Here is a 26,212-nt window from a genome sequence, read left to right as displayed (position 1 = left end):
CTATTTTCAGTTTATTTTGCAACAAATATTATTTAACCTAAAAAAAGTAATGGCTTCGTTTACATGATACTGAATTAAACTTTTCCCTTTTATTAATTTTAATAGACTTTCTTGTGCTAAGAGTTTAAGGTATATCTCTGTTTAAATGTATAAATGAGAAAATGTTTGTATAGTAAACAATGCAAAACATTTGATAGCTAAATAATTTTATTTCATTTGTTGGGGGAGGGCCACACCCTGTGATGCTCAGGGGTTACTCCTAGTTCTACATTCAGGAACTGTTCCTGGTGGTGCTCAGGAGACCATATGGGATGCCAAGGATTGAACCTGGGTCAGCCACATATGAGGCAAGCACTCTACCCAATGTACTATCAGTTTGGCCCTGAATAATTTTTTTTTTTTTTTGGTGTTTCGGGCCACACCCATTTGATGCTCAGGGGTGACTCCTGGTTAAGCGCTCAGAAATTGCCCCTGGCTTGGGGAGACCATATGGGATGCCGGGATCGAACCACGGTCCTTCCTTGGCTAGTGCTTGCAAGGCAGACACCTTACCTCTAGCGTCACCTCACTGGCCCCGGCCCTGAATAATTTTTAAAAGCAATATCTTCCATCAGGGTTCATGGGGAATGATTAATTTTATTGAAGTCTGTCTTCGGCAGAGATAGTGGTATGTTGAGCATTGAAAGGCAGGCGTGGGTGTTCTGGGAAAAGAGTTCAGAGAGCTAGTGCATCTTAGAGGTCACTATGGCCTTAGACTTCTGCTTCTAGTATATCATTTTGGAATGGTGAGCCCTGCTTCTGACCTTTGAACTTACAACGAACAGGGGTTGAAGCGCAGATAGTACCAGAAAAGATAATACATTCTGAACCAGAAAACTGAGAACATTAGGGAGAAAACAACTGTAAATCTTCAACATTATTATCATTTTTGTACAAACAAATCTTTTCAGAAACAGAATCTCAGGCCTGGGAGATGGCTTAAAGGTCTGAGTGTCAAATCTGTAAAGCATTCCATATTTTTAATACTAAAATTAGAACAGTACAGAGAAGATTAGCATGGCCCCCTGCGCAAGGATGGCATACAGAATTAAAGATCTGCAGTGCATGTTTTCATTTGTGAGACCCAGTTCAATCTCCAGGATTACATAGTCTCCTAAGCACCTCTGAGAATGATCTCACCTTGTCTTTCCAGACCCCAGTCATGCCCTGGGAGTACAGTGTGAGTGGGTGTAGCTTAAAATTAAAAAGAAACAAACCAACAAACTGGGGACATTGGTTGTAAGTTTACATTGGTAAAGAGATGGGTGCTCAAACATCATACAATTGAAATTCAGTCAAAACAACTTTGTAACATGTATCTTCCAGTAACTCAATAAAAATAAAATATACGTATTATATGCGTATGATTTGGAAAGATGGATATTTACAAAGATTGAGAGGTGAAGATTGGAAGTGAGGAAATTCTGAAAATTAAGGTGCTTAAGAGCAGCTAGAGATAATGCAGAAGGTTAGGCACTTGCCTTGCATCCCAGTGACTCCTGTTTGAATCCCCAGCATTACATATGGTCCCCTGATAAGACAGACAGAAATAGCACCTGAGGACCATTGAGTGTGGCCACAAAACAAAATAAAACAAATTTTTCCAAAAAAATTTTTTTTTCTATATGATAGCAGACTGTTGAGAATGGCAGTGGATTTTTAGGATTGTGGTGTTTTGAATGTTAGAGTTTGTGTTTCGTTCCACAGTGGAGCACTATGGAATACTTTGATATTAGAGGAAATTTTCTAGCAGAAGAAATTGATATATTTTTCCCTGTTACTTAATCTTATAAACTAGCACAGAGATATTCAGAGATATTATAGAATATCTAGCATTCTTTTTTGGTAGGTGGTGATTTGGAGCCATGCCAAGCAAAACTTGGGGACTCTTGCTGGCTGTTTTCTGGGTTCATTCCCAGTAATGCCAGGATATTGTGCACCATTTCAGCTCTGCTCAACCCTGTTGATGTTCAGTTATATGATACCAGGAATCAAACTAGGCTTGCCAGTATGTAAGTCAAGTGCCTAACCCTTGTACTATTTCTGTGGGCCCATTTTTTTAAGTAAGTTTCCCCTTGTACCTTTTTACTTGTTTACTAGACTGAAGCTTGCTAAGGATTACAGACTTTAGTTGATTGCTCTTTATACTTGATTGTGGTATGTCAGAAACCAGACCTTTCTTTTTTTTCTTTTTTCCTTTGTTCCTTCCTTCCTACTGAAGTTCCCAAATGACAGTGTCTGTAAGGGTCTCCAAGGGTCTCTGCAAGGATCTTCAAGTCTTCTCTGATGATTTTGAAATGAAACTTTTTGACTCTTTCCTATTACTTGGTAAAAAAAAATATATCTTACAACAATCTCTACTCTCTGCTATTATTATTCCTTTGCCCCTTACTAATAAAATATATGAAGGTAATGAGAGAGAGGGGAGAGAGAGGGAAAGAGAGAGAGAGAAAGAGAGAGAGAGAAAGAGAGAGAGAGAGAGAGAAGTAAAATATCTGCCCTAGAGGCAGGCAGGAAAAAGGATCATGGAAGGGAAACTGGGAACATGGGCAGGAAATATTCACTGGTGAAGGTTGTTGTACATTATATGACTGTAACTCAATCATGAACAACTATCTGTTAAAAAAAAACTATATGAACAACCTTGTAACCATGGTGTTTAAATAAAATAAATAAATATATGAAGGATTAAGAATTTTCTTTTATGAAAGCTCTTGGACTATAAACATGACACACAATACTGGCAATTACCCATGGTTTTATGACACTCTTGTCATAGTATTAGAATAAATTGAGGCGTGAAAACAGGTTAAAATTGGCATTTCCTTTTCATTTCCAGCAACTGTTAACAGAAACTTAATCAACCCAGGCGTTTAGTGGTAGTAGAAACTTCTAACCTCTCATTAGCTATGAAAGTAAAAGACCCCTATGGAACTAAGGTTATGAAGAGAGTGGAAACACTTCCTTTCCTCTACCAAACAAAATAAATACTTTATACCAAAGCTTCAAGGGAAAAATCGTTGGCCATAGGAGAGCTTTGGTGTAGTGTAATAAGTAAATGTCAAGATTCTTTCATTTATAACTTCTTAGTTGTTTCACTGGGCTTTCATGTCCTTAAATTTAATTCTTAATATTCATAAATTGGGATAAGGAGCATGCATATGTTTTTTAGTATATGTGTTCAAAAATTAATAATTATTGTGCAAATTGAATATTGACACTGCAGGCACAATTTTTATTTGTTTTTGGTTTTTGAGCCACACCTGGTAGTGCTGAGGAATTGGAAGCATTTGGAATGATGGGAATCTAACCTGGGTCTGCCTTATATAAGGCAAATGTACCTGCTGCACATCTCTCCAGTCCCTGGCAGTATGCTTTTATCTTGCAGTTTATGTTGCATAGCTCGAAGATCTACCAAGGGACTCTGAATGGCTACCAAAGAAAAACAAATCCTCAGATTACACAGTGGTACAGATTAAATTACATTACTACAAGTTCAGTACATGAAATTGCTGTTGTTGTTTTGAAATTACTCTCAAAATCATCTGCTCCTTGAAATTGGAGTTGGAAAAATCCAAAGAGTGAGCTTTTTCATTTTCATAGTTGAGAAAACATAAAGTCCAGAGAAAAAGTACTCTAACTAGGAAAATAAAACTTTTATTTTCTGCTAGCCAGTGAATACTTTCTTTACCAACCCACAGCAAAAATGTTACTAATTCTTGTACTAGAGATAAAATTATTTTCAGGCAGCCTCCTCAAGGGATTTGAAAGAAACTAAGGCTAGATGACTCTATTTTAACATTGTTCTTAAGATATGTAGCCATAGTTTTAAAAGAAAATCTAATATGCTCAAATTGAAAATTAGTCATTTAGTACTATAGGTTGGGTATGTGACTAATCCTATTTCTTTTCTTTTTTTTTTTTTTTTTTTTTTTTTTTTTTTTTTTGTTTTTTGGGTCACACCTGGCAGTGCTCAGGGGTTACTACTGGCTCTATGCTCAGAAATCACTCCTGGCAGGCTCAGGGGACCATATGGGACGCCAGGTTTCAAACCACCGACCTTCTGCATGAAAGGCAAATGCCTTTCCTCCATGCTATCTCTCTGGCCCCGACTGATCCTTTTTCAATCCACAGCACCCCATATGGTATCCCAACCCTTACCTGGTGTGATCCCTGATTGCAGAGCCAGAATAAACCCTGAGCATCACCAGTTATGGTGGTTCCAATCACCTTCTCCCATCAAAAACTAAAATAAAAATAATTCATCCAGGAAATTAGTATACTAAAATCAGATATAGCAAAATAATGTTATTTTTTTAAATAAAGAGCTATCTTTGGTTTCTTTATATGCAAAACAGTACTAGTAAAAATACATAGAAGTGCTATTATAATGATAAAATTAATCCATATACTTAAATATATAAGAATATTTTTGATTCTTAAAAAGTATTTAATAAATGTTGCCTACTAAGGTCAATATGTTTCCTTAGTAGGTAAGGTAAGGACATATTCTAAATGGCATGAAAGAAATAATACAGAGTCTCAATGGATCCCCTGAGAGAGGAGTGAAATCCCCTTTTGGTCTGTTGATTAGGGAAAAAGTCCTGAGAAATTTAGTGACTCGGGGACAAGAAGGAGCCAAGGAAATAGTAATTGGAAAGTACTTGAATTGAGAAAGAGCCTAGCATGCTCTAGGAACTGAAGGAAAGCAGGGCATCTATCCTAGTTTGAGTGTCTTTAGTTTGTTCATTTTTGACTACCTCCTTTACTATAATTTGTATTCCTAGAGCAGCAGTAACTTCTAATTTTTTCCCTGCAGTATCCCCCATACTATTCACTGTGCCCATGCTTTTATTATATACTTGAAAAAAATATTTTAGTTCATATTTCATGTTTAATCACTTCCAGTGCCCTGTGGGTAAGCACTTTTTCTTAGTCTTCAACCTATGATACAGTAAATTGTATATGGTAGTTTCTTTTGTAAAAGGCATTTGAAAAAATGAATACACTGTTTTAAAATATTTCAGATACTGTATATTTTATATTTGGACTTGCATGAATAAGATTAATGGAACAAATTCACATTTTAAATTAAAATTATTGGACCGGAGCAATAGCACAGTGGATAGGGTGTTTGCCTTGCACATGGGCAACCTGGTTCAATCTCTGGCATCCCATATGGTCCTCTGAATCTGTCAGGAGCTATTTCCGAGCACAAGTCAGGAGTAATTCCTGAGCACTGCCGGATGTCCCAAAGACCAAAATAAAAATAATTTTTAATTAAATTTAGAGCTTATGTTTGGTTTCTTTTTTTGTTGTTTTTGCCAGGCAAGTGGTTTTCCCTGGAATTCTTGAAGGTTTAAGCCTGGTGTGGACTTAAATTCAGTGTTCTGGCCGCCTCATGTGTTGCTCGGATCCATTAGCTCTGGGAATCATCAAATTTATACCCAGAAATACTCAGCTATGTGATAGCAGGGATTGAAGCCCATCTTTGAGCATCTGAGCTATCTCCACTTGTCAGTTTTGTATTTTTAAGTTACCCTGCTTTATATCTTTGTCTCTGTGTCTGATCAATCCTGTTTCACAAGTGTCTCCTTTCACTCTAAATATGTTACTGTTTGGACAAAAATTTTAAGGTCACCCAACCATTTTGCTTTCCTGTGTGTGCATTCAAGTATCGTCTTCCACTGACTTCTATTTTACTCTGCATTTAGGTTAAATATAGCTTGAGGAAGACAGTTTGCTCTCAGCCATGTTTTATCAAGTATTATAGTTAATATTTTATAATTTAAGTAGACATTTGTACTAAATCAAAGTCTTACTATGGAACACTTGTTTTAAATTAGAGCAAATGACTTGTACTTTGTTTCATAAATACTTGATTTCAAGAAAAATTTACTAAATTGTACACATTTTGACAAAATGCTTATTTAAAATAATTTTAATTATTAACAATAATTTCTGTGATAAATAATAAATTGTTGATTGCAGTATATATTTAAGATAATATTGTTTATAGAATATACTCTTACATACAGTAAAACTTGAGACATGGATCTATTCCTCCTTCTCTTTAAAACAAATTTTCATTGAGCACATGCTCTGTGCTTGATACATCTCTAAAACTTGGAGTCAAATATGGTCTTCCCTGACTTTTTTTTTCCTCCCTGAATTATCAGACCAATCTAGAAAGGTTACCTAGTTTTATTTGGGAAGGGAGAGGAGCAAGGTATAGAGACAGTATTTCCCAGAGTGGTCATTACCTGCAGGCAGAGTCGGTACTGGGTAAGTCAGAACAGAGGCTGCCGTGGTGTTTGCTTAGATTCTCAGGGGAATTCTTGCTTGATTTTTAGTTCCTGGAAAGGGGGCCAAATAGGTTCTAGTATAGGTTTCTCACTGGAGAAAGACAGTCATATGGTTTGCACAAACTTGCAGCATTTCTGTTTTCTACTACCCTTTCATTTCATGGTAATTCCAAATATTCTTGGTTCTCTGTATAGAGTATATAAATATGTGCGTTGACTGTTGTGCTTTGTTTTGTTTTTTTTTTAGAAGGACAAATGGAAATTGTGTGTACTGAAATTTTATTGAAAATAGAGAGATTTAGTACTGGTTGACTGTGGTATTTGTATTGATTAAAAAGAAAACTGGATGGGTCTAGAGTGGTAACACAGTGGAAAAAGAAAACTGCATGGGTCTAGAGTGATAACACGGTGTATAGGGCATTTTCCTTTCATGCAGCCAACCAGGGTTCTATTCCTAACATCCTACATGGTCCCCTGAGCCTGCCAGGAGTAATTTCTGAGCACAAAGCCAGGAATAACCCCTAAGCACTGGATGTGGCCCAAAACTGAAACAAACAAACAAAAAATAAAATAAGAATTTATATATTCTGAATTTGTTGGGGTCGCTAAACATCTGTTTCTCTAGAAGTAATGAGTCACAGCTAATAAAGGATTATGTAACTGAGTTGTCACAGTCTCTTAGGTATATGAATTTTGGTAGAGAATATTTAGGACCTACTTTCTCTTAACTTAAGTAAAACATGCTATCAATCAATACTGCCCTCTGAACTATGGGTAGAATGTGATATAGTAGAGCCAATTGCCTACAGTGTACCGGATAATGTTCATTGGTAAACAGTATCAGATTGACCAATAATAAAATGTTTTTACTCTGCAGTTAGAGTTGACCCTACTGCCCTATAACAACAATCCCTTTCCCTAAACAAAAGTCACTACTCAATCTTGCTCATGTAATAGTAGCAGATTCTTTCTTGTCCACTGTTTTACTCTTAAAAAGTCTAGCCCCAACTGTCTTTATGTGAAATTAAATTGATTTCTTACTATATTTAATCCCAAAGATTATGTTATCTTAAGAAAATCTAGAAATACACCTGAATTCAAGTTCTGATTTTACTTTTTGATTTTTTGTTTTCTTTTGTTTTTTGGTTTTGGGTCACACCCAGCAGCACTCAGGGGTTACTCCTGGCTCTATGCTCAGAAAAAGCTCCTGGCAGGCTGGAGGGAACAAATGGGATGCCGGGATTTGAACCACCGTCCTTCTGCATGTAAGGCAAACGTCCTACGTCTATGCTATCTCTCCGGCCCTCAAGTTCTGATTTTATTCCTACTCTATGTAAAGCTTGATCAAATCTGACTTTCAATTTTTTTCATTGGTTAAAGCTAGAATAATGATATTTATTTTATAGTTTTAAAATTATGACATGAGTAAGTGGTTGCCAGTCACTAATTCATTAATCAATGAATATTTTGTTTCTCTTCAAAAATTGTTATACTGGAGAGAGAATAAAGAGGATATCATTGATTATAATAATCTCATTGAGAGCAATATAATTAATTCAGTTTTAAGAGTTTGAACTGTTGTAGGTAGCCAAAAAAATTTAAACAAATCATTTGGAGAAAGAGCTATATGAAATAGTCTGAATTTAGCATCATAATGTAAAGATATTAATCTTTGTAAAAATTACATGAAATTAGGTCAATGGAGAGCACAACATGAAGGGCCTTTGCCTTGCACACACCAACCCAGATTTGATCCCTGGCATTCCATGTGGTCTCCTAAGCACCATCAGGAGTAATTTCTGAGTGAAGAGTCAGGAGTAAACCCTAGGAGCCACCAGGTATAAACCCAAAACAAACAAGAAAAAGTACACTATTTACTTAATACTTAATTGTTTTAACTTAATTTACTTAATACTACATAACTATTTTATGTTAGCAAATTTCCACTAATATTCTTCAAATTTTAAATGTAGAATATGAGTGACTTTTGGCTTAATTAGAAGTAATGAAGTCTTCCTCAGATAGATTATCAAAGAAAGACACAGGAGTTGGAAATCAACCTGGGTTTGTTGACTCAACCAGGCTAGATTGCTAAGATTCAACTTATTTATTTGTAAAACAGCCTTTTTTATTTTTTTCTTTACAAAAATTGTTACAGGGACAAATAAATGTCAAATACATTAACTCCATGAAAATATTTTTATTTGTCCAGAAAGATAGTTTATGGGTTGGGGTGCTTAATGTGTGTGACCCTAGGTTCTCTCCCTAGCACCAGTGGCCCTTGCCACATTGCTACCTCCTAATACTGAGCCATGTAACCTGCAATGACCCCCGACACTTATTTGGGAGCCCTGCACTTCTCAAAAATTCACTTTTTGTGAACCTTTGCATGAGGTTGGGGTGGGGATGTACTCAGCTGTACCCAGTTATGTATGTAGTCTGGGATCACTTCTAGCCATGCGTGTGGGACCATCTGTGATACTGAGCATGGAGTCAGCAGTGACCAAGACAGGTACTTAAGGCTATTTCTCCAGCCCCAACTGTTACTGAAACTTTTGAGGAGGGTTGGGGCCATATATCTGGCAGTTCTCAAGGGGTCTCATACAGGACTCATTGAAGGCATGTGGGGGCAGATCTTGAACCCCAGATCTATTGTCTGCTGTATGTGTCTTCCCTCTGACTTCATTCATTATGACTCTTATCAATTTGGTCCATGTTGTAAACAAAGGCAACATTTCTCCTTTTCCCTTATTTATTTTGTTTCTTTTTGTGCCACACCTAAGGTAATGAGTGTGAAAGGGAGTGGGGCAGGGCTGGGGTGGTGCATGTGGTGATGGGGTAGGGACTGGTAATCAGAGACCATATGTGGTGTCAAGATTCAAACTAGGATCAGTCTGCAAGCACTTTAACCCTACATTTCTTCTTTTCTAAGAGCTGAATAATAATTTCAGTGTATACACATACTGGAATTATACACACACACCACAACTTCTTTTATACTCATCTGTTGGACACTTACTTGGGTTGTTTCTAGAACTTGAGTATTGTAAATAGGGTTGCAGTAAACAGGTATGCATGCATCTTCTACAAAAAATAAAAAATAATGTTTTGTGTTCTTAGGCAGATACTTCAGAGTGAAACTGTTAGATTCTTTTCAATGTTCTATTTTATTTATTTATTTATTTATTTATTTATTTATTTAGGGATTTTTTTGGTCACACCTGGCGGCACTCAAAAGTTTCTCCTGGAGGCACTCACAAGTTACTCTTGACTCTTCACTCAGAACTTGCTCCTGCCAGGCTCAGGGGACCATATGGGGTGCCTTGGCTTGATTGAATCTGGGTCATTCCCGGGTTGGTGACATCCAACCCAAATGCCCTACTCTCTGTGCTATTGCTCCAGGCTCTGTTTTTAATATCTTTTTTTTTTTTTTTTTTGTGGTTTTGGGTCACACCCAGCAGTGCTCAGGGGTTATTCCTGGCTCCATGCTCAGAAATTGCTCCTGGCAGGCACGGGGGACCATATGGGATGCCGGGATTCGAACTGATGACCTTTTGCATGAAAGGCAAACGCCTTACCCTCCATGCTTTCTCTCCGGCCCCTGTTTTTAATATCTTAAGAAATTTCATATATTCCTTATAAAGAATGGACCAGTTAACATTCTCAGTCTTAAATGAGAGAATATTAAACCTTTTGCCCTCACACCCCCACTAGCTCTTGTTTCTGACCTTTTTGATACAGGCCATTCATAGCAGTGTGAAATGATTTGTCATTGTTATTTTGGTTTACATTTATTTCTATTAATGAACATTATGGGTAGGGTGTTCTTATGTGTGTCTTCTTTGGTAAAGTGTTCAGTTTTTTCGCCCATATTCTGATGGGGTTTATTTGCTTTTTTGTTCTTAAGTTTTGTGAGTTGTTATGTATTAGAGAACATGTCTTTAAGAAACATGGTTATAGGTAAAGGGAATCACATGAGTCTTGACATTTTATGTTCTTAGGGTAATATTCATTTATAAATTATAGGAAATAAAAGTTAAGTTTATGCCTACTCTTGATACTTATTAAATATGAGTAGTGTGTGTAAGATATTATTAGACTAAGTGTTTGTCCAGTAGCTTAGAATATAAATAAACTTTGTTCTATCTCATTTTAAACAATGTAGTATGAATGATGCCAAAAAAAAAAAAAAAAACATAGCTAGAACATTTTCTTCTCTCCAAGATCTTAGATTTTGTAAACATGACTCTGCTTCTGGAACTAATCTAGGTCATCATAACCCAAAACCTTTTGAAAAATGAGAATTGCAATTAAATCTGAGAGTTGTTTCAATATTTTAACTTTAAGATATGCTTTAGTTCTTAAAAACTCAATCTTTGGGGCCAGAGAGATAGCATGGAGGTAAGGTGTTTGCCTTTCATGCAGGAGGTCATCGGTTCGAATCCCGGCATCCCATATGGTCCCCCGTGCCTGCCAGAAGCAATTTCTGAGCCTGGAGCCAGGAATAACCCCTGAGCACTGCCGGGTGTGACCCAAAAACCAAAAAAACAAACAAAAAAAAAAAACAAAAAAAAAACTCAATCTTTGTATGAGGCCATAATGAATACAAACCAGCAGTTTTGACCACTAGTAAAATGGGTGAAAATTAATGTAACTTATGATGGCTCCATTTATCCAAGTACCAACATAATACTGTTTAAATAAAATTATAACTAATGAGAAAGCCATAAATTTCCCTGTTTTCTAAAACTGCTAAGTATTAAATTTTAGCTCTTCCATTTATTCCTGCAAATGAGTTATTGAGCTACTTAATGTGTTATTAAATGTGACATTGCTTAAGAAACTTGAATATATCAGTGTCATAAAAATACTTGGTGGTTGATATTTAAATTTTATCCCCACTGTTATTGATACTGATTACTACTACTGATATATGTATGTTATCATGCATTCCATTTGTTGAAATCTTTGTGTTGACACTCTTTACATGTGTGCATATATGTGCATTTGCCCTTTATTAGAATCCTTTAGATTTGATGTTTGCAAAGGAAAAAAGGAAACTTAAATCTCTTGTAAACCATTTCTTTGCACATGAAGAAAGACTCAGATACATTAAATAGATATTTTTAGCACAGCTTTGTAAATAGAAAGAATGAGAACTCCTACAATATCTGCTCTTTTCCAATATGTCCTGCAATTTCCAAGGATCTTTCTAGTAAAATGAGAGTGATATTTTGTACTTCTGCTACTACTAGGGATGATCATCTGATTTGTATAGCATGTTGCTATTTTCAGACTACTTTATACAATCCCGTTGTTCCATATAATATACATTGCAGGAAAAAGAGAAAGAGAAAGAAAATCCTTCCTAAGTTAGCAATTTCAGAGAAGTGATAGTTTACAAAGCTAATAGGGTTGTGTTTTTTTTTTTTTTTGGAAGAGGAAAAGCACAAAAACCTTTATTCTCTTTTATATTTCAAAGAAACCTGCAGCAATGAATACAGCTGTTTAGATTGAGCAGGTGTTCAAATAACTGCTCTTTATATAAGTCTATAATTATGTTCTAATGTTTTTATCCACAGAAACAGGTGCAGAATGCATTTGGAATCCAGGGACTCCCACTTCAGTGCTCACTATAAGAATGTTTTAGTGTCTTACCAATATATCCCCCATGAGAAAACGGGGCCAACCACCACTGGCCAAAAGAGATAGCAAGACTAATATCTGGAAGAAGAAGGAGTAACGCCCACTGATCCCCCTAAATTAACCCCCCAGCGCGGTTGTATCTCTACTGCTGTGTTGTGCTGTTAGTCTTGCTTCCTATAAAATTGCAGTATGAACTGAAGTTGAGACTGAGCAATTTCATGGTCCCCAGACATGTCACAAGCAGAGAAAATAGTAGCATGGTTGTTGGTTAATGAAAGAGACAAAAGATTTTTTTTGCTGACCTATTGAATTTGAAGTATCCAGGAAAAACAAATATAGAAAAGAACTCTTAGATGATGTTCTCTGGAAAAGTTGCTCAGTTGACCAATTTTGCCCTGATTCTCTTCATCACTGTGAAAAGGTGTATTTCTAAAGTTGCTTCCCAAAATGTTGCCTCTGCTTTAAAGTCTACTGCAAAGTGTTGAGAAATCCCTGTGTTGTTTAGGCATATTCCAATGAAATATTACTATTCTATTCTGCTTTGTCTATTCTTGAACTTGATGGATGTTTGGGACTGATAGCATTCTAGAACTTTAAAGGCTAAATGTTTTTTTTGTTGTTGTTCCTTTTTGTTTTCTTTTTGAATTTAATTTGATTGAACAAGCTATTTCTTCTTTGAGAAACAAATATTCTAAAATAAAAAAAGAATGTTTTAGTGTCTTAATTTTATTTTTTTATTTTTTTAATTATCTTTATTTAAACACTGATTACAAATATGATTGTAGTTGTATGATAACAGTCATGTAAAGAACACCCCCCCTTCATTAGTGCAAGATTCCCACCACCAATTTCCCAGATCTCCCTCCTCCCCACCCCACCCACACCTGTACTCGAGACAGGCTTTCTATTTCCCTCATTCATTCACATTGTTATGATAGTTTTCAGTGTAGTTATTTCTCTAACTGCACTCATCACTCTATGTGGTGAGCTTCATGTCATGAGCTGCACCTACATGGGAAGATGGGGGGAAATAAGGGTTGGGACTGAGACAGTAAAAGATTAGAAATGAGCTTTGTAGGGCAGTATCAAGGTCACAATACAAGATGGATATTATGCATATATAAACTATATGCATACAATACTATCAATACGAGACCAAGGAGAAATAATTTCCAGTGACTGTCCCAACATAAACCAGTGCTAGAACGACCCACCCTCCTCTCAAGCACATTCCCATTACTGTAGGGAGAGGTAGGGGGAAAGCCTGATGACCCCTATAGAGCCCACCTGGACCAGCACCCAGGCAAGGCCTGGAGTCCAGGGGAAAAAGAGAAGGACGGATGGGAGCCTGCCAAGCCTCCCAGCAATCCCCAGGCTAGGGAGAGGGCCTCCAGCACGGGGCCTCCCCAAACCCCATACCTGGCAAGAGCTGGCCTCCAGAATCAAATGGGAAATGGGAAGCCAGATATATGCCCACCCTCCTTCCCTTGCACCTCCCCACTGAAGTACGGAGGGAGGGGGGAAGCCTGAGGACCCCAAGAATCCACCTGAACCCACTTCTGGCCATCTGAGCCGGCACCCAGGGAAGGCCTGGAGTCCAGAGAAAAAAGAGGGGGATGGCTGGGGGCCTGCCAAGCCTCCCAGCACTCCCAGGCTAGGAAGAAGGCCTCCGGCACGGGGCCTCCCCAAACCCCATACCTGGCAAGAGCTGGCCTCCAGAATCAAAGAGGAAACTGGAAGCCAGATATCTGGCTGCCCTCCTCCCCATGCACCTTCCCACTGGAGTATGGAGGGAGGGGGGAAGCCTGAGGACCCCTAAGGATCCACCTGGACCCACTTCTGGCCATCTGAGCTGGCACCCAGGAAAGGCCTGGAGTCAGGGGGAAAAGACAAGGACGGCTGGGGGCCTGCCAAGCCTTCCAGCACTCCCCATGCTAGGGGGAGGGCCTCTGGCATGGGGCCTCCCCAAACCCCATACCTGGCAAGAGCTGGTCTCCAGATTCAAAGAGGAAACCAGAAACCAGATATCTGGCTGCCCTCCTCCCCATGCACCTCCCCCCTGGAGTACGAAGGGAGGGAAGAAGCCTGAGGACCCCTGAACCCACCTGAGCCCACTCCACAGGCTAGGGAGAAAGCCTCTGGCATGGGGTCTCTCCAAACCCCATGCCTGGCAAGAGTTGCATAAGCTCAGTTGTTCAGACCTGTTATTTCAGTATGAAAATTTCTAATTTCAGTCGTCAAATCCTCTTGATGCTGAATTGTGCTTCAGTCAAGTCTAGCGATGCTTTTTTTGAGCTCCCTGAACATCTTCCATAACTTTACTTTAAATTTCTTATTTGAGAGGATACCTAGCTGTTTCCTACTTTTTAGATTATCAGAGCAGCCATCTTGATTTCTTTAAACAAGGGGGTGTTCTGCAAAATTTCTCCATTGGTAAGGCTGTAGATTGCTTTTTTGCAATATGGAGAAATGGAATTCAGGGGTTAAAAGATAAGCACAGCCGTGGAGCAGAGCGGAGAGGTCATGCTTCTCGGATGTGGGTCCTGGAGAGATTATGGTCCTTGGTGTCTCTAAACTGGGTCAGCAGGATAAAGGCAGAGAGCCTGGCCACCATCCTTTCTAAGTCTCTGGGTGCCCAATCACAAGGCAGGAATCGGCCCCACATTTGTTGGGTGGGGACATCTTACCCAGTGTGGGTCCTAGAGGGATTACGGTCCTTGGTGTCTCTAGGCTGGCTCAGCAGGAAAAAGGCAGAGAGCATGGCCGCCATCCTTTCTAAGTCTCTGTGTGCCATACACACAGCAGAAATCGGCCCCACATTCGTTGGGTGGGGACATCTTACCAGGTGTGGGTCCTGGAGGGATTATAGTCCTTGGTGTCTCTAGGCTGGCTCAGCAGGAAAAAGCAAATTAACAGGGTTTAACTCGAACCCAAATCTCTGATTTTGGGTTCTGTGTTCTTTATTTCTTCCTCTACTTTCAATGGATTAGGTGTGTGACCTATTATCATGAAGTAACGAAGTTGCATATTGAATCACTTATTTGCATCCTTGTGTAGTGATTGCACTGCAGCTATAGTGTGGCTCCCTGTTGAGTAGTTAAGTCCTTTTTTCCATTGGTAGGAGCATGCCTATTAGATTCAGGAAGTCCTAAATTTGAACCTGGTTTTTCCCATGAGGGATCAAAGGAAATGGGCATCTAAAAAAATTCATGCCATGTCTAGCATGGGCCTACTAATATGATATCTTTATGTAGTATGGTTATTGTACATGTTATGTATTATTCTCTAAAGAGTTATTACCTGTAAAGTGTTCTTTTTTAACTAGTAATATTTCTTTCTATTTAAAATGTCCATGATAGCATGGTTATCTTTAAATCATCTCACTATCAATAGATTAGTGCCACTTCACTAAAAGAAGGTATAGATCATCTAAATCCATTGATAATTTGAAAATTATTTTAATTTTTATTGGTAATATGTAGGGGTTTTTTTGGCACTGGGGAATTAAAACACATGCTTTGTATGCATGTGACCTGGACTCAATCCCCAGCATCCTAAACAAAATGAACAGGATTTTTTTATGGAAGGCATTTTTGAACTTAGTTACTTACATTAGTCTGATATATGTAATTTTTATTTTTGAACTTGTTTCTTTGGAGCAGTTATGATCTAGCACAGCTAAGACTATGTTAAGTCGTGGGGTATAGGAGAGGCGGAGTAGGGGAAACATTAGGATTGAGAACCTGGGACTCATGGTACTGAATTTCGTATTATTCACTTTGTTTTCTCTTTGTCTCTTTTTAAATTTGGGTTTGGGGCCATACTGAGTAGTGCTCATGATTTACGCCTGGCTCTGGGATCACTCCTGCTCGTGCTCAAGGAACCCTGTGTGGTGCTAGAGATTGAACTGGTCAACTACATGCCAGGCAAATGCCCTAATTCACTATACTGTCATTCCAACCTGTGGCATTCACATTCCTAACTTGGAAGCTGTTGAAACACACAAAGTACTAATATACATTATGTTATAACATATAGCCTTTTATGAGGCTAGAGAGATTGTATAGAAGTTAGGGCATTTGTCTCGTACGCACATGACCCTGGTTCAGTTCCTGGCTCCAAATATAGGGTCTCCTAAGTATGCCAAGAGTGTTCTCTGAGCACAGCTAGGATTAAGCCCTGTGTATTACTAGGTGTGGCCCAAGAGCAAACAAAACAAAACACATAACATTTATAGCTTTGTACTAAGCTTGGGAAATTTGAATAAAGCACAGATTTATTTTTCAATTATTAAAGTGTCATTTTGAAATTATTGTAAAACTGGCAGTATGGAGAATATATTTATTAAATATATCATTCAATTGAACTTTATTTTTAAGTGAAATAATTGTTGTAGAAGCTTTTATTTATAGTTTATAAGCCTAATATTTATGTAAGTTTTCTTTATTATCTAAGATCTCTTTGCATATGATATTGATGATTTTATATGGTAATAATCTTTCATTAAAAAGCCAAAGGTGGGACTCAAGAGATAATACAGTAGGATAAGGCATTTGCCTTGCGTGTGACTGATCCTGATTCGATCCTTGAACACTGCCAGGAGTAATTCTTGAGTGAAGAGTCAAGAATGACTCCTGACTATCTTCTAACATGGCCAAAAAACTAAAATAAAAAGAAAGAAAAAAATCAAAGAATTTTGGGCCAGAGAGATAGCTCAGGGACTAAAGTATTTGCCTTGCATGCAGCCAACCCCACTGCAATCCTTAGCACTCCTTGGTCCCCCAGCATTACCAGTAGTTGTACAGAGCACTGCCAAGTATGGCCCAAAGCTTCTACCCACCTAAAAAGTTTAAGAATTATAACTGAAAAGAAATATTCTAAAAACTATATGGATTATATATTATTTTTCCTTTTCCAAAAAGACATAGTTGACTTTTGATTTATGAATGTGTATACATTCGACTATCTTAAAGGTCATTTATTTAGTCATACAACTTGAGTAAATTTTCAGATCTGACTTTTCTTTCATTTATTTATTTATTTTAAAACATTGGAGCAGGGGGACACACCCATTGGTGCCCAGGACTTACTCCTGGCAGTACTTGGGGATCATATGTGGTGCCCTAGATTGAATGCAGGTCAGCTGCAAGACAGGCAAGCACCTTACTTACTCTAGTATCTCTCCAGCCCTTAAATTTGATTTTCTTTTTTGACAATAATCATAATTATACTTGTTCTCTTGTGGTTGTAAGATTAAATCAAATAGTATACCATATATGCATTAAGCCTCATGCTAAGTAAGCAGTAAAGTGGTTAGATTCAGTACCTCCCTTTAATGTGATTACAGTGTAATGATGAAGAAAGTCCTTAGACCAATTTTTTATTTTTTACAAATCCTGGTGAGCATTCTGTACTGAGTACTAAGAAAAAAGTACAGGGAATTCAAGACGAGTCTTGTGAATGCTTCTGGGGAAGAATTTTAAGCAGAGATTTATAATTAGGTTGTGGGAGGCTTCTCCTAGTAGAATAGTTTTGCAAAGATTCTCTAGTCTAGAGGAAGATTTTGTTTTTGTTTTATGTTTTTGTATTTGGGTCACTCGAAGTGGTGCTCATAAGGTGCTCATAACTATTCTTGGCTCTGCTCAGTAGTGACCCTGGTGGCTTGGGGAACATCAGCAGTGCCAGGGTTTCAAAATCAGGTCATTGGCATGCAAGGCCTTAGCCCCTTGCCTTATCTCTCTGACTCAGGAAGAGCTCTTTGAAGGTCCTTCTTAGCAGATCTTCGAGGCTATCAGAGTGCAGCTGTTAGCCTTCACAATAGCCCTCTGAGTTAGCTCCATTTTATATTTAATAAACTGAAGCCCAAAAGTGATTTAGTAATTTGTATAGGATTTTGGCATTTTGCTTTTTAGTAAATTACAGATTCATTTTTAATGTGGTTGGTCTGTCTGCCTAAGAATTCTTATTCTTTCTACTATGCTATTCTTTCTCTAAGATCAGTTCCAACGTTCTCTTTTCCCATTATCATTTCTTCCTTTGGTTAATTGTGGAGCCAGTAATAAGACTCGTAGGTGCTTTAAGACAATAATCAGATTAACTGTTAGCAGGTTGTATTTTCTTACATACTGTGGAACTCCAGAAATCCTAGAAGGTTTTTTTAGGTTCGTAATCTGGTAGATCCTACAGTGTTGTTTGTGGCCTCTCATTTTAAAAATAGTGGCACGGGATCATAGTGTACTTTAACAGTGCCAGCATTTTCATCAGCTTCTACTCTCTACCACCAAGACACTGCAAATAAACAGATCTGAGTAGTAAAAAATATGCTTCTGTTGTAGTCCTACAAATCTTTTTATAGGTATGAAATATCATGAATTATGTTTTAGTGGATGCATTCAAAAATGAAGGTTCCACTTCGTTGCTTTTTCAAGGCTGAAATTCAAAACACTCGTCTAATTTACATGATATTCACCAGCTCTTAAATGAAGAATTTTTCTGACTCTTTATATGTGCTTATCTACTTCTGCTTCAGTTGATTCCCCCAAAGTTGGGGAGGGGCTTTTGTTCTGAAGACTTGTAGGATAATGTAGTCCAGTATGTTAAATCCAGCACTTAAAACCTGAAAGAAAAAAAAAAACCCTCTTTGGAGGGTTTTTGGAGCTCCAAAAATTTTTATGATGAAGGAAGTCAATGAATTTGTCATTGTGTAATGTAATGTCATAAGAAAGATTTTAAAGCCAGTATCCAATTAAATCTTTAATTTTTGTCAGAGCTAAGGAGCTGATTATCTTCCTCCTTTAATCTCTTTCTAATAAATCTATAACTCGATCTTTTCTTGCCCTTTCAAGGCACAACATAAAATTAGAATGAGTATGGTACTTTGGGTCTTTTCAGGCTTTAACTGGTCGTGGTTTTCTAGGAATTTAAGGTTTGTTGTAAACTTACTTGTTGTCGAAGTAATCTAGATAGATGGAACTCGATGAATTAATGGTAACTTTTTGTGTGCCGGTGTGTTTTTGGAGGGTAGTCAAACCTGATCTACTTGAAATGTGAAGTGATAGATTTCTTCCAGCCACCCCCCTTCTTTGTCTTCAGTTTTTTGGTGAAACTAACTGAATAAACGTTACCTTGGGAAATTCTCCCGGTTTGTAGACACAGGTATTGTGGGCTCGTGCTCGAGTACTTGGTGATTATGGTTCTGCTGTCGTTGCCTTTCAAGTTGCCCAAACAGCTGAGTTGGTAAGGGGAGCGAAGCTCGGTGCTGCCAAGTAGGCAGGAAGCTGGAGTGGCCCTGGCGAGCCAGGGGGCTGAGCACACCCTCCGTCCAATCAGCTGTGAGTGCTGTTGCTATGTGCGCTCCTACTCTGCTGCCTTTGTGAAAACCTGACGCGGAGGGAAGCGGAATCAGCACCCACCGGCAGAACATTTGTTTTAACCACTGCAGACATCTGGATCCCTCCGTGACGGGGCTGTAGAGCTCCTGACAGCCGGGAGCGACTTCTTACCCAAGGATTCCAGTATGGTTTTCAGTGGGAACAAAGGGCTTCACAGAGACGGTGTGTAATGAAGTGTTTTTAAGGGCTTTCTATTTAAGCTTGCAAATCTCTGTAGCTGTTTACCAGTTGTGATGTTTGCTTTGCATGGATTGTTATAAATAGGTCGACAAAAATGATCTCACTTTGAAAAACAGTGAACTTAGGGGATTTTTTTTCTTTTTTTAGTTTTATATAAGCTGTATCTACTCTGTTGCTTAAAAAAGATCATTAAGATTGAAAGACGATTAAAAAACAACAGAAAAACTGTTTTTTACTTTAATGAGGAAAATATTAAACTGGAAATACCAGGGGAAGAGAATGGGGATTAGCCAGAAGCATTGACTGCATTGGGGGACTTTAGTTTGTTGTTTTATTTTTTTTTTACTGCTATTTAAAATGTTTGTGTTTATTTGGTTTGTATTTGGGGCCACACCTGGCATTGCTCAGAGGCTACTTCTGTAGTCTGTCTGTTAAGAGGTCACTCCCAGTGGTGCTCAGGGACTCCAAGGCTGTCCCCTATGCAATTCTGGGGATCTAAATGGGCCTCCCATTTGCAAAACATGTATTTCAGCCCGTTGAACAGTCTCTACCCTTAAAAAAAAGTAATTAAATAAATCTCACCTTTTAAGCTGATATTCATTATTTTTGAATTTGAAAGATTGTCAGAATTTAGTTTAGTGAGAAAATGGATACAATTAAAGGGCTTGATGTGCTATTTTTAAATAAGGATTTCTGAAGATACTGTTTTATATTGTATAATCTCTAATTATTCATTCTGTGCAGTTCATACACAGGATGAAATAGTCCAAGTAAAAAGATCACTATTGTTATATTGTGCCCACATAGAAAATCAAAAAACAAAGGATTTTGAAGACAACATACCATAATGTTAAAACAGTATTTTCAAATTAAAGTAAGACTCTAAAATGTAATCAGTGCATGCCTGGCTTAATACTGCATATACAATAAAAAGTAGTTAAGTGAAACTTCACTAATTTAATTTCCATAATAATTAAAATAGATTATAGTTTGTTTTAGGAGATCTGAAAAACAAGTTTATCCAGTGAATGACTAAAAAAAATTTTAGGTAATATTTATGTATATATTCCCAGTGCTGTGAAATTATAAAACTTACCTAGTTAACTTAGTGAGTGAATCTTTTGATTTAATTAAAAAGAAAGCTAATTGGCAAGTTACATGTTTATGAAGTTTGGGGGATTTTTTCCCCCCTTTTTCTTTTCTGTTAATTTTTTTAGAATTTCTTTTGCTGGGGGCTGGGAGTATTCCTGACTCTATGCTCAGGAGTGACCCCTGGCTGTTCTCAGAGACAATAGTACAGTACAATTCAGGTCAGTGGCACGCAATGCAAGTACTTTCTTTCCTCCTGTACTATCTCTCCTTTGCATATTCAGTTTTACTTGATTTCAAAAGTAGCTCCTATTTTAACTGAGTCATTTATATATAATAAATAAAAATTGTATGATATATATAAAATTAATATTTTAGCTCTTTATTTTTATTTTTCGCCCACACCCCATTTGCTCTCTCCTGACAGACCTTATGTGGTAATACCTTGCCCACTATACTATATCTGTACTATATCTCAGCCCCTTATTTTTTGTTTTTACAAATGAAAGAAGGTGGCATTCTTGTTTTTTCAGTTGTTATGTGTAGCCTAGCCCAAATTTTAAACTTATTAAAGGCTACCATAGAAATTATAGCAAAAAAGAAAAAGCTGTGTTATTCCTTGGATGTGTTGATTTCCACAATGTAAAGCACTCATTTGCAGAAAAGGAATTGTAAAAGGAGATGGGGAAGTGGGTACAGGGATGCAGAGGTATGTTGAGGACTCAACTTTATTAAATATGGAAACTAGCCATATGGAAGTCCTTATGAACATTCTCAGTTTTTTAGCTATTGTTCTTATCAATTATTCATTTTTGGGGGAGGTTTGGGTAGCATCCGGTGATGCTCAAGGGTTACTACTGGCTATGTGCTTAGAAATCGTTCCTGGCTTGGAGCACCATATGGGATGCCAGGGGATCAAACCTTGGTCTGTCCTAGACTATCGTCGGCAATTACCACTCCACGCCACTGCTCTGGCCCCAATTATTTATTTTTTAAATTATGGAACAAAGACCAAAATTTTGGATAAATTAACTTGTGCCTTTTTCCCTTGGCTAATTAAGGATTAATAGAATTTTTGGACCAGAGTTTTACATGTGGCTGACCTAGGTGCAATCAAATGGTCTCCCAAGCACCACTAGGATTAATTCCTGAGTGGAGAGCCAGGAGTTAATCCCTAAGCACCACTGGGTATGCACCCCTCACAAAAAATAAATGAATGAACAATTTCCAATTTCTAAGACCAGGTTCTTTTCATTCTTTTTTTTTTTTTTTTTTTTTGGTTTTTTGGTCATACCCAGCGGCACTTAGGGGTTACTCCTGGCTCTGTGCTCAGAAATCATTCCTGGCAGGCAAAGGGAACCATATGGGATGCCGGGATTCAAATCACTGTCCATCCTAGATTGGCTGTGTGCAAGGCAAATGCCCTACTGCTGTGCCATCTCTTTGGCCCTCTTTTCATTCTAATGTAACATCTGCAAAAGATAAAGAAGCATGAAATTGGCAAGAAAGTTGTCCCTATAGATTTAAGCTTAATTATACAAAATAGTGTCTAGTTGTTTTTTTTTTTACTATAATTGACTTTGCCATTGACTTTTTTTTTACAATTTATAGTTGACTTTGCTATTGTGTTACCAGAAGAATCATCTTGAAAGTTGATTTTACACATTTTACACATAGGCCCAGTTCCTAAATATTAGGGGTTAGGTAGGACAAGGAAATAGCTCAAAAGTTAGAAGTACATGCTTTTATGCTCAGGGATCAAGGTTGAATCTATGACACCACAGTTTTCCTCACCCCAGTATCATCTAGTTTGGCTCTGGACTCCTCCAAATACTGTTATTGCATTTCTAGTCCAGGCATTGACCTGTTCCATAATTGACTTTATCTCTGTGTTCTCTGAGTTACTTCATGGAAGATCCTCCCTTCAGAAAAAAAGATTCTATTTTGTTGTTGTTTTGGGGGCTCTCCCCTTTGTTTCTTGGAGACCACCAGCCCATACCTGGCTGACTGTGCTTAGGCGATGTAAGAGCTGTATCTCACTGTGTTTAGGTGGGGTGTCAAAGAGATATCAAGGATAGAATATAGGACCCTAAGCATGATAGGAATGTTCTCCACTTCTTTGATCTGCCTTCTTGGGTCTAAATTTTTAACTTTGGATCACTGAAAAAGTCTGTTTACTATCAGAACATCAGGTAATAACTGATGTTTGTGTTCTGGCTAAATACATTGCTAGCATATTTTAATTTCTTGAATTTACTATTTAGCAATAGAATTTTTATTGCCTTTTTCTCTGTGAAGCATTAAAGCATAGCTTTAAAGTGGTTATTATATTATTATTTAAAGTGGCTATTATTGTGCTATTTTATAGTTGAAAGTATAAAATATATTTATTCAAAAATTACTTTTTCTGGGGCCAGAGAGAGCATGGAGGTAGGGCATTTGCCTTGCATGCAGAAGAATGGTGGTTCGAATCCCAGCATCCCATGTGGTCCCCCAAGCCTGCCAGGACTGATTTTTGAGTGTAGAGCCAGGAGTAACCTCTGAGCGCTGCCAGGTGTGACCCAAAAATCAAAAAAAAAAAATTACTTTTTCCTCAGTTTTTTCTGACCATTTGATGAAGAATAGCAAATATAAGCTGTAATACTTGTCAGTTGCAGTGATTACCAAAACTTATTTTATTTTAAAAATATTTTTATTTTGAAATCAAGTAGCATAATGTACCATTTTATTTATTTTAAAATTCTGTAATTTAAAATATTTTGTGAAGGGATAATAATCTGAGTTAGACTGATGGGGAGCTTGGGGAAGATTGGGGTCATACTTGGTAGTTCTCAAGACTTTTGTTTCTGCTTAGGATTCACTCCTGGTAGAACTTGAGACCATATACCATGCCAGTAGTCAAACCAGGCTCAGCCTCTAAGGATTAACCCCTGTACCCTCTTCAGACTCTAGATTTTTTTCCCCTCTATGCCTTCTATGAAGTCTTTTATTATTATTTCTACTTCTCATAAAGATCCACTATCTGTATGCTTTAAAGTGTTGAAGCTGGAAATATAGCACAGGGGTTTAGGCATAATAGAGCTGGATTCAATCCCCAGCACCATATATGGCCCCCAAGCCCTGTCAAGATTGATCCCTAAGCAGAAAGTGAGAAGTAAATTCTGAGTAACATCTGACATGTCCCCAAAACAATAAAACAAAAGATGCTGTAAGACATAGTGTTTATTTGACTTTTGCAGAAATTCCATTGTTATTCATACTTTGAATCTAAAAACAGTTCGCAATTCATACATACATGGGCTTCACATTTTGCATTAAGCTTTTTGTTATTTCAAGAATAGGAGAAAAGTTCTTTGTCTAATTTGTAGAAGTCCTATTACTTAACATTTTATTATTAAATATTGACCATTAAAATTTAGGGTCAAACTTGAGATAGCTTGTCTTACCTATAGTCCTGTGTAAATCATTTTTATATAGCTAAGTCATTTGGGGATATGGTTTTATGTCTTTGAGCCTTAAATTTTCGTCATTATGAGATTTTCAGATTTATTGAGTTTAAAATGAATAAGTATAAAAACTACAAAAACACAGTTAACACTTGATAAAATGAGATTTTTATCATAATAAATCATTTTCTAAAATTATTTTATTTTTCAATTTTTTGAGAATTTGAAAGTAGTAATTTAATTTAGTATATTTAGACTTTCCCTTGAATTTTATATGTAGATATAATTCTAGGCTTTTCCATTTTCATAGATACTTTTGATCTGGAAAGCCAGGAAAATATAGGATTTGGCAGGAAAATGGTCAGGATTATAGAATAGTATATGACTAAATCCTGAAGAAATATGTAGTACCATATTTTCCAGCATATAAGACAACTGGGCATAGAAGATGACCCCCTAATTTTCCTGTTAAAATATAGGATTTAGGCTATATTCGCCACATAAAACTACCTCTCTTTTAATGCACACCAAATGGAAATTTAAAAACATAAGAGGGCCCGGAGAGATAGCACAGCGGCGTTTGCCTTGCAAGCAGCCGATCCAGGACCAAAGGTGGTTGGTTCGAATCCCAGTGTCCCATATGGTCCCCTGTGCCTGCCAGGAGCTATTTCTGAGCAGACAGCCAGGAGTAATCCCTGAGCATCGCCGGGTGTGGCCCAAAAACAAACAAACAAAAAAAAAAAAAACCATAAGAGAAAAAGAGTAGAACCCTCAAAGGTTAAGAGTATATGATTAATAAAGCCAGACTTTGGAGTACCAAAAATCATTTTACATTTGTCATTTGTAGTGAGTGACTGTGATTTTTTTAATTGTGCTCTACATTGAGAGCAGGGAGAGCGGTCCTCCAAGAGCAGCTGGCTGAGGTGCAGTGATTAATAGGACAGCTAGAGGGAGACAGAGCACCTCCTAAGTGTCCCATAAAAGCTGAACAGAGGCCTGAGCACCAGAAAGCCGCATACCCAGTGCTGGATGAAATGCAGAGTTCGGTAACTCAGCTCCTCTGTGTGCCCTTAAAGATGAATCAGGGCAAGCAGCGGAATGAGTGATAACACCTGGCAGCTGGATGGGATGCAATGGTAAGAGGGGGTTGGATCACTTGTCCCCGAAGCTGGAGTAAGTTTCAGCATGCCATATACCGGCATGTAAGATGACCCCCTGACTTTTAAGAAGTTTTTCATGGGTTAAAAAGTCATCTTATATGCCGGAGAAAAAACGGTAAGTAAAAGCAAGGAAATAGTAAAATGGGAAAAGAAATAAGAGAAAGGGGAAAAAGTTCTGTTTGATTTAGTATTTGTGTGTTGCTATTTTACAACTAATATAAAAGACTGGAGAACCCTTTTGAAATAGAATCTTGATTTTACCTGGTTATATTTTAGTATGCTGTTTGGGATGATATATTTTACTTTAAACTATTTAACTTCGTAGAAGGTTTGCAGACTTGATTTAACTTCGTAGGAGGTTTGCAGGCTTGGTTTTTTTGTTTGTTTGTTTTTGTTTTGTTTTGTTGATTTTTGGACCACACTCAGTGACACTCAGGAGTTACTCCTGGCTATGCCCTCAGAAATCGCTCCTGGCTTGGGGGACCATATGGGACGCTGGGGGATTGAACCATCTGTCCTAGGTTAGCCACATACAAGGCAAACACCCTACCACTGCACCACTGCTCCGGCCCCCTTGTTGTTGTTGTTGGTGTTGTTGTTTTTAACTCATGGAAAAATAGAATATTCAATAACAGTGGCTTATTTTGGGGTTTTAATTCTCTTGAGAATTTAAAACTGACACTCTTGGTAGGAAAAAGTACACAGATGTTGCGTGATTATGTAAAAATATATCCAGAGGTTCATAAATGTCCTTAGATCAAGAACTGTCATTGGGCTCAGAGTGGTGGTGCAAGCAGTAAGGTATCTGCCTTGTCTACACTAGCCTCGGACAGACCCATGGTTCAATCCCCCAGCATCCCATATGGTCCCCTAAGCCAGAAGCGATTTCTGAGCATATAGCCAGGAGTACACCTGAGCGTCATTGGGTGTGCCCCCCCCCAAAAAAAAAACTCCTG

The 26,212-nt window shown here is 37.8% G+C and overlaps 1 protein-coding gene and 1 non-coding gene across 4 annotated transcripts in view; both read left to right on the top strand.

Moving 5' to 3' along the window:
- ATOSA (atos homolog A) overlaps window positions 1-26,212 on the top strand; it is a 94,062-nt gene that overhangs the window by 20,575 nt on the left and 47,275 nt on the right. For 2 of the 3 annotated variants that reach the window (XM_049769294.1, XM_049769296.1), the window contains exon 1: window positions 19,412-19,543. The exons of the other annotated variant lie outside the window; for it this stretch is intronic. In XM_049769294.1, the coding sequence (XP_049625251.1) occupies window positions 19,507-19,543 (37 nt within the window). In that variant the 5' untranslated portion in view covers window positions 19,412-19,506. Of the gene's footprint in view, window positions 1-19,411; window positions 19,544-26,212 lie in introns of those variants that run through there. 3 annotated transcript variants of the gene reach the window in all.
- LOC126002317 (U6 spliceosomal RNA) lies at window positions 1,004-1,110 on the top strand. Its single transcript, XR_007493061.1, has one exon. It is a non-coding gene; the product is annotated as a U6 spliceosomal RNA (small nuclear RNA).

The sequence above is a fragment of the Suncus etruscus genome, chromosome 2, assembly GCF_024139225.1.
Source record: "Suncus etruscus isolate mSunEtr1 chromosome 2, mSunEtr1.pri.cur, whole genome shotgun sequence".
NCBI classification, from domain to species: Eukaryota; Metazoa; Chordata; class Mammalia; order Eulipotyphla; family Soricidae; genus Suncus; species Suncus etruscus.
Note: the sequence above shows the minus strand (reverse complement) of the source record. Positions and strands in the feature narration are given on the sequence as shown.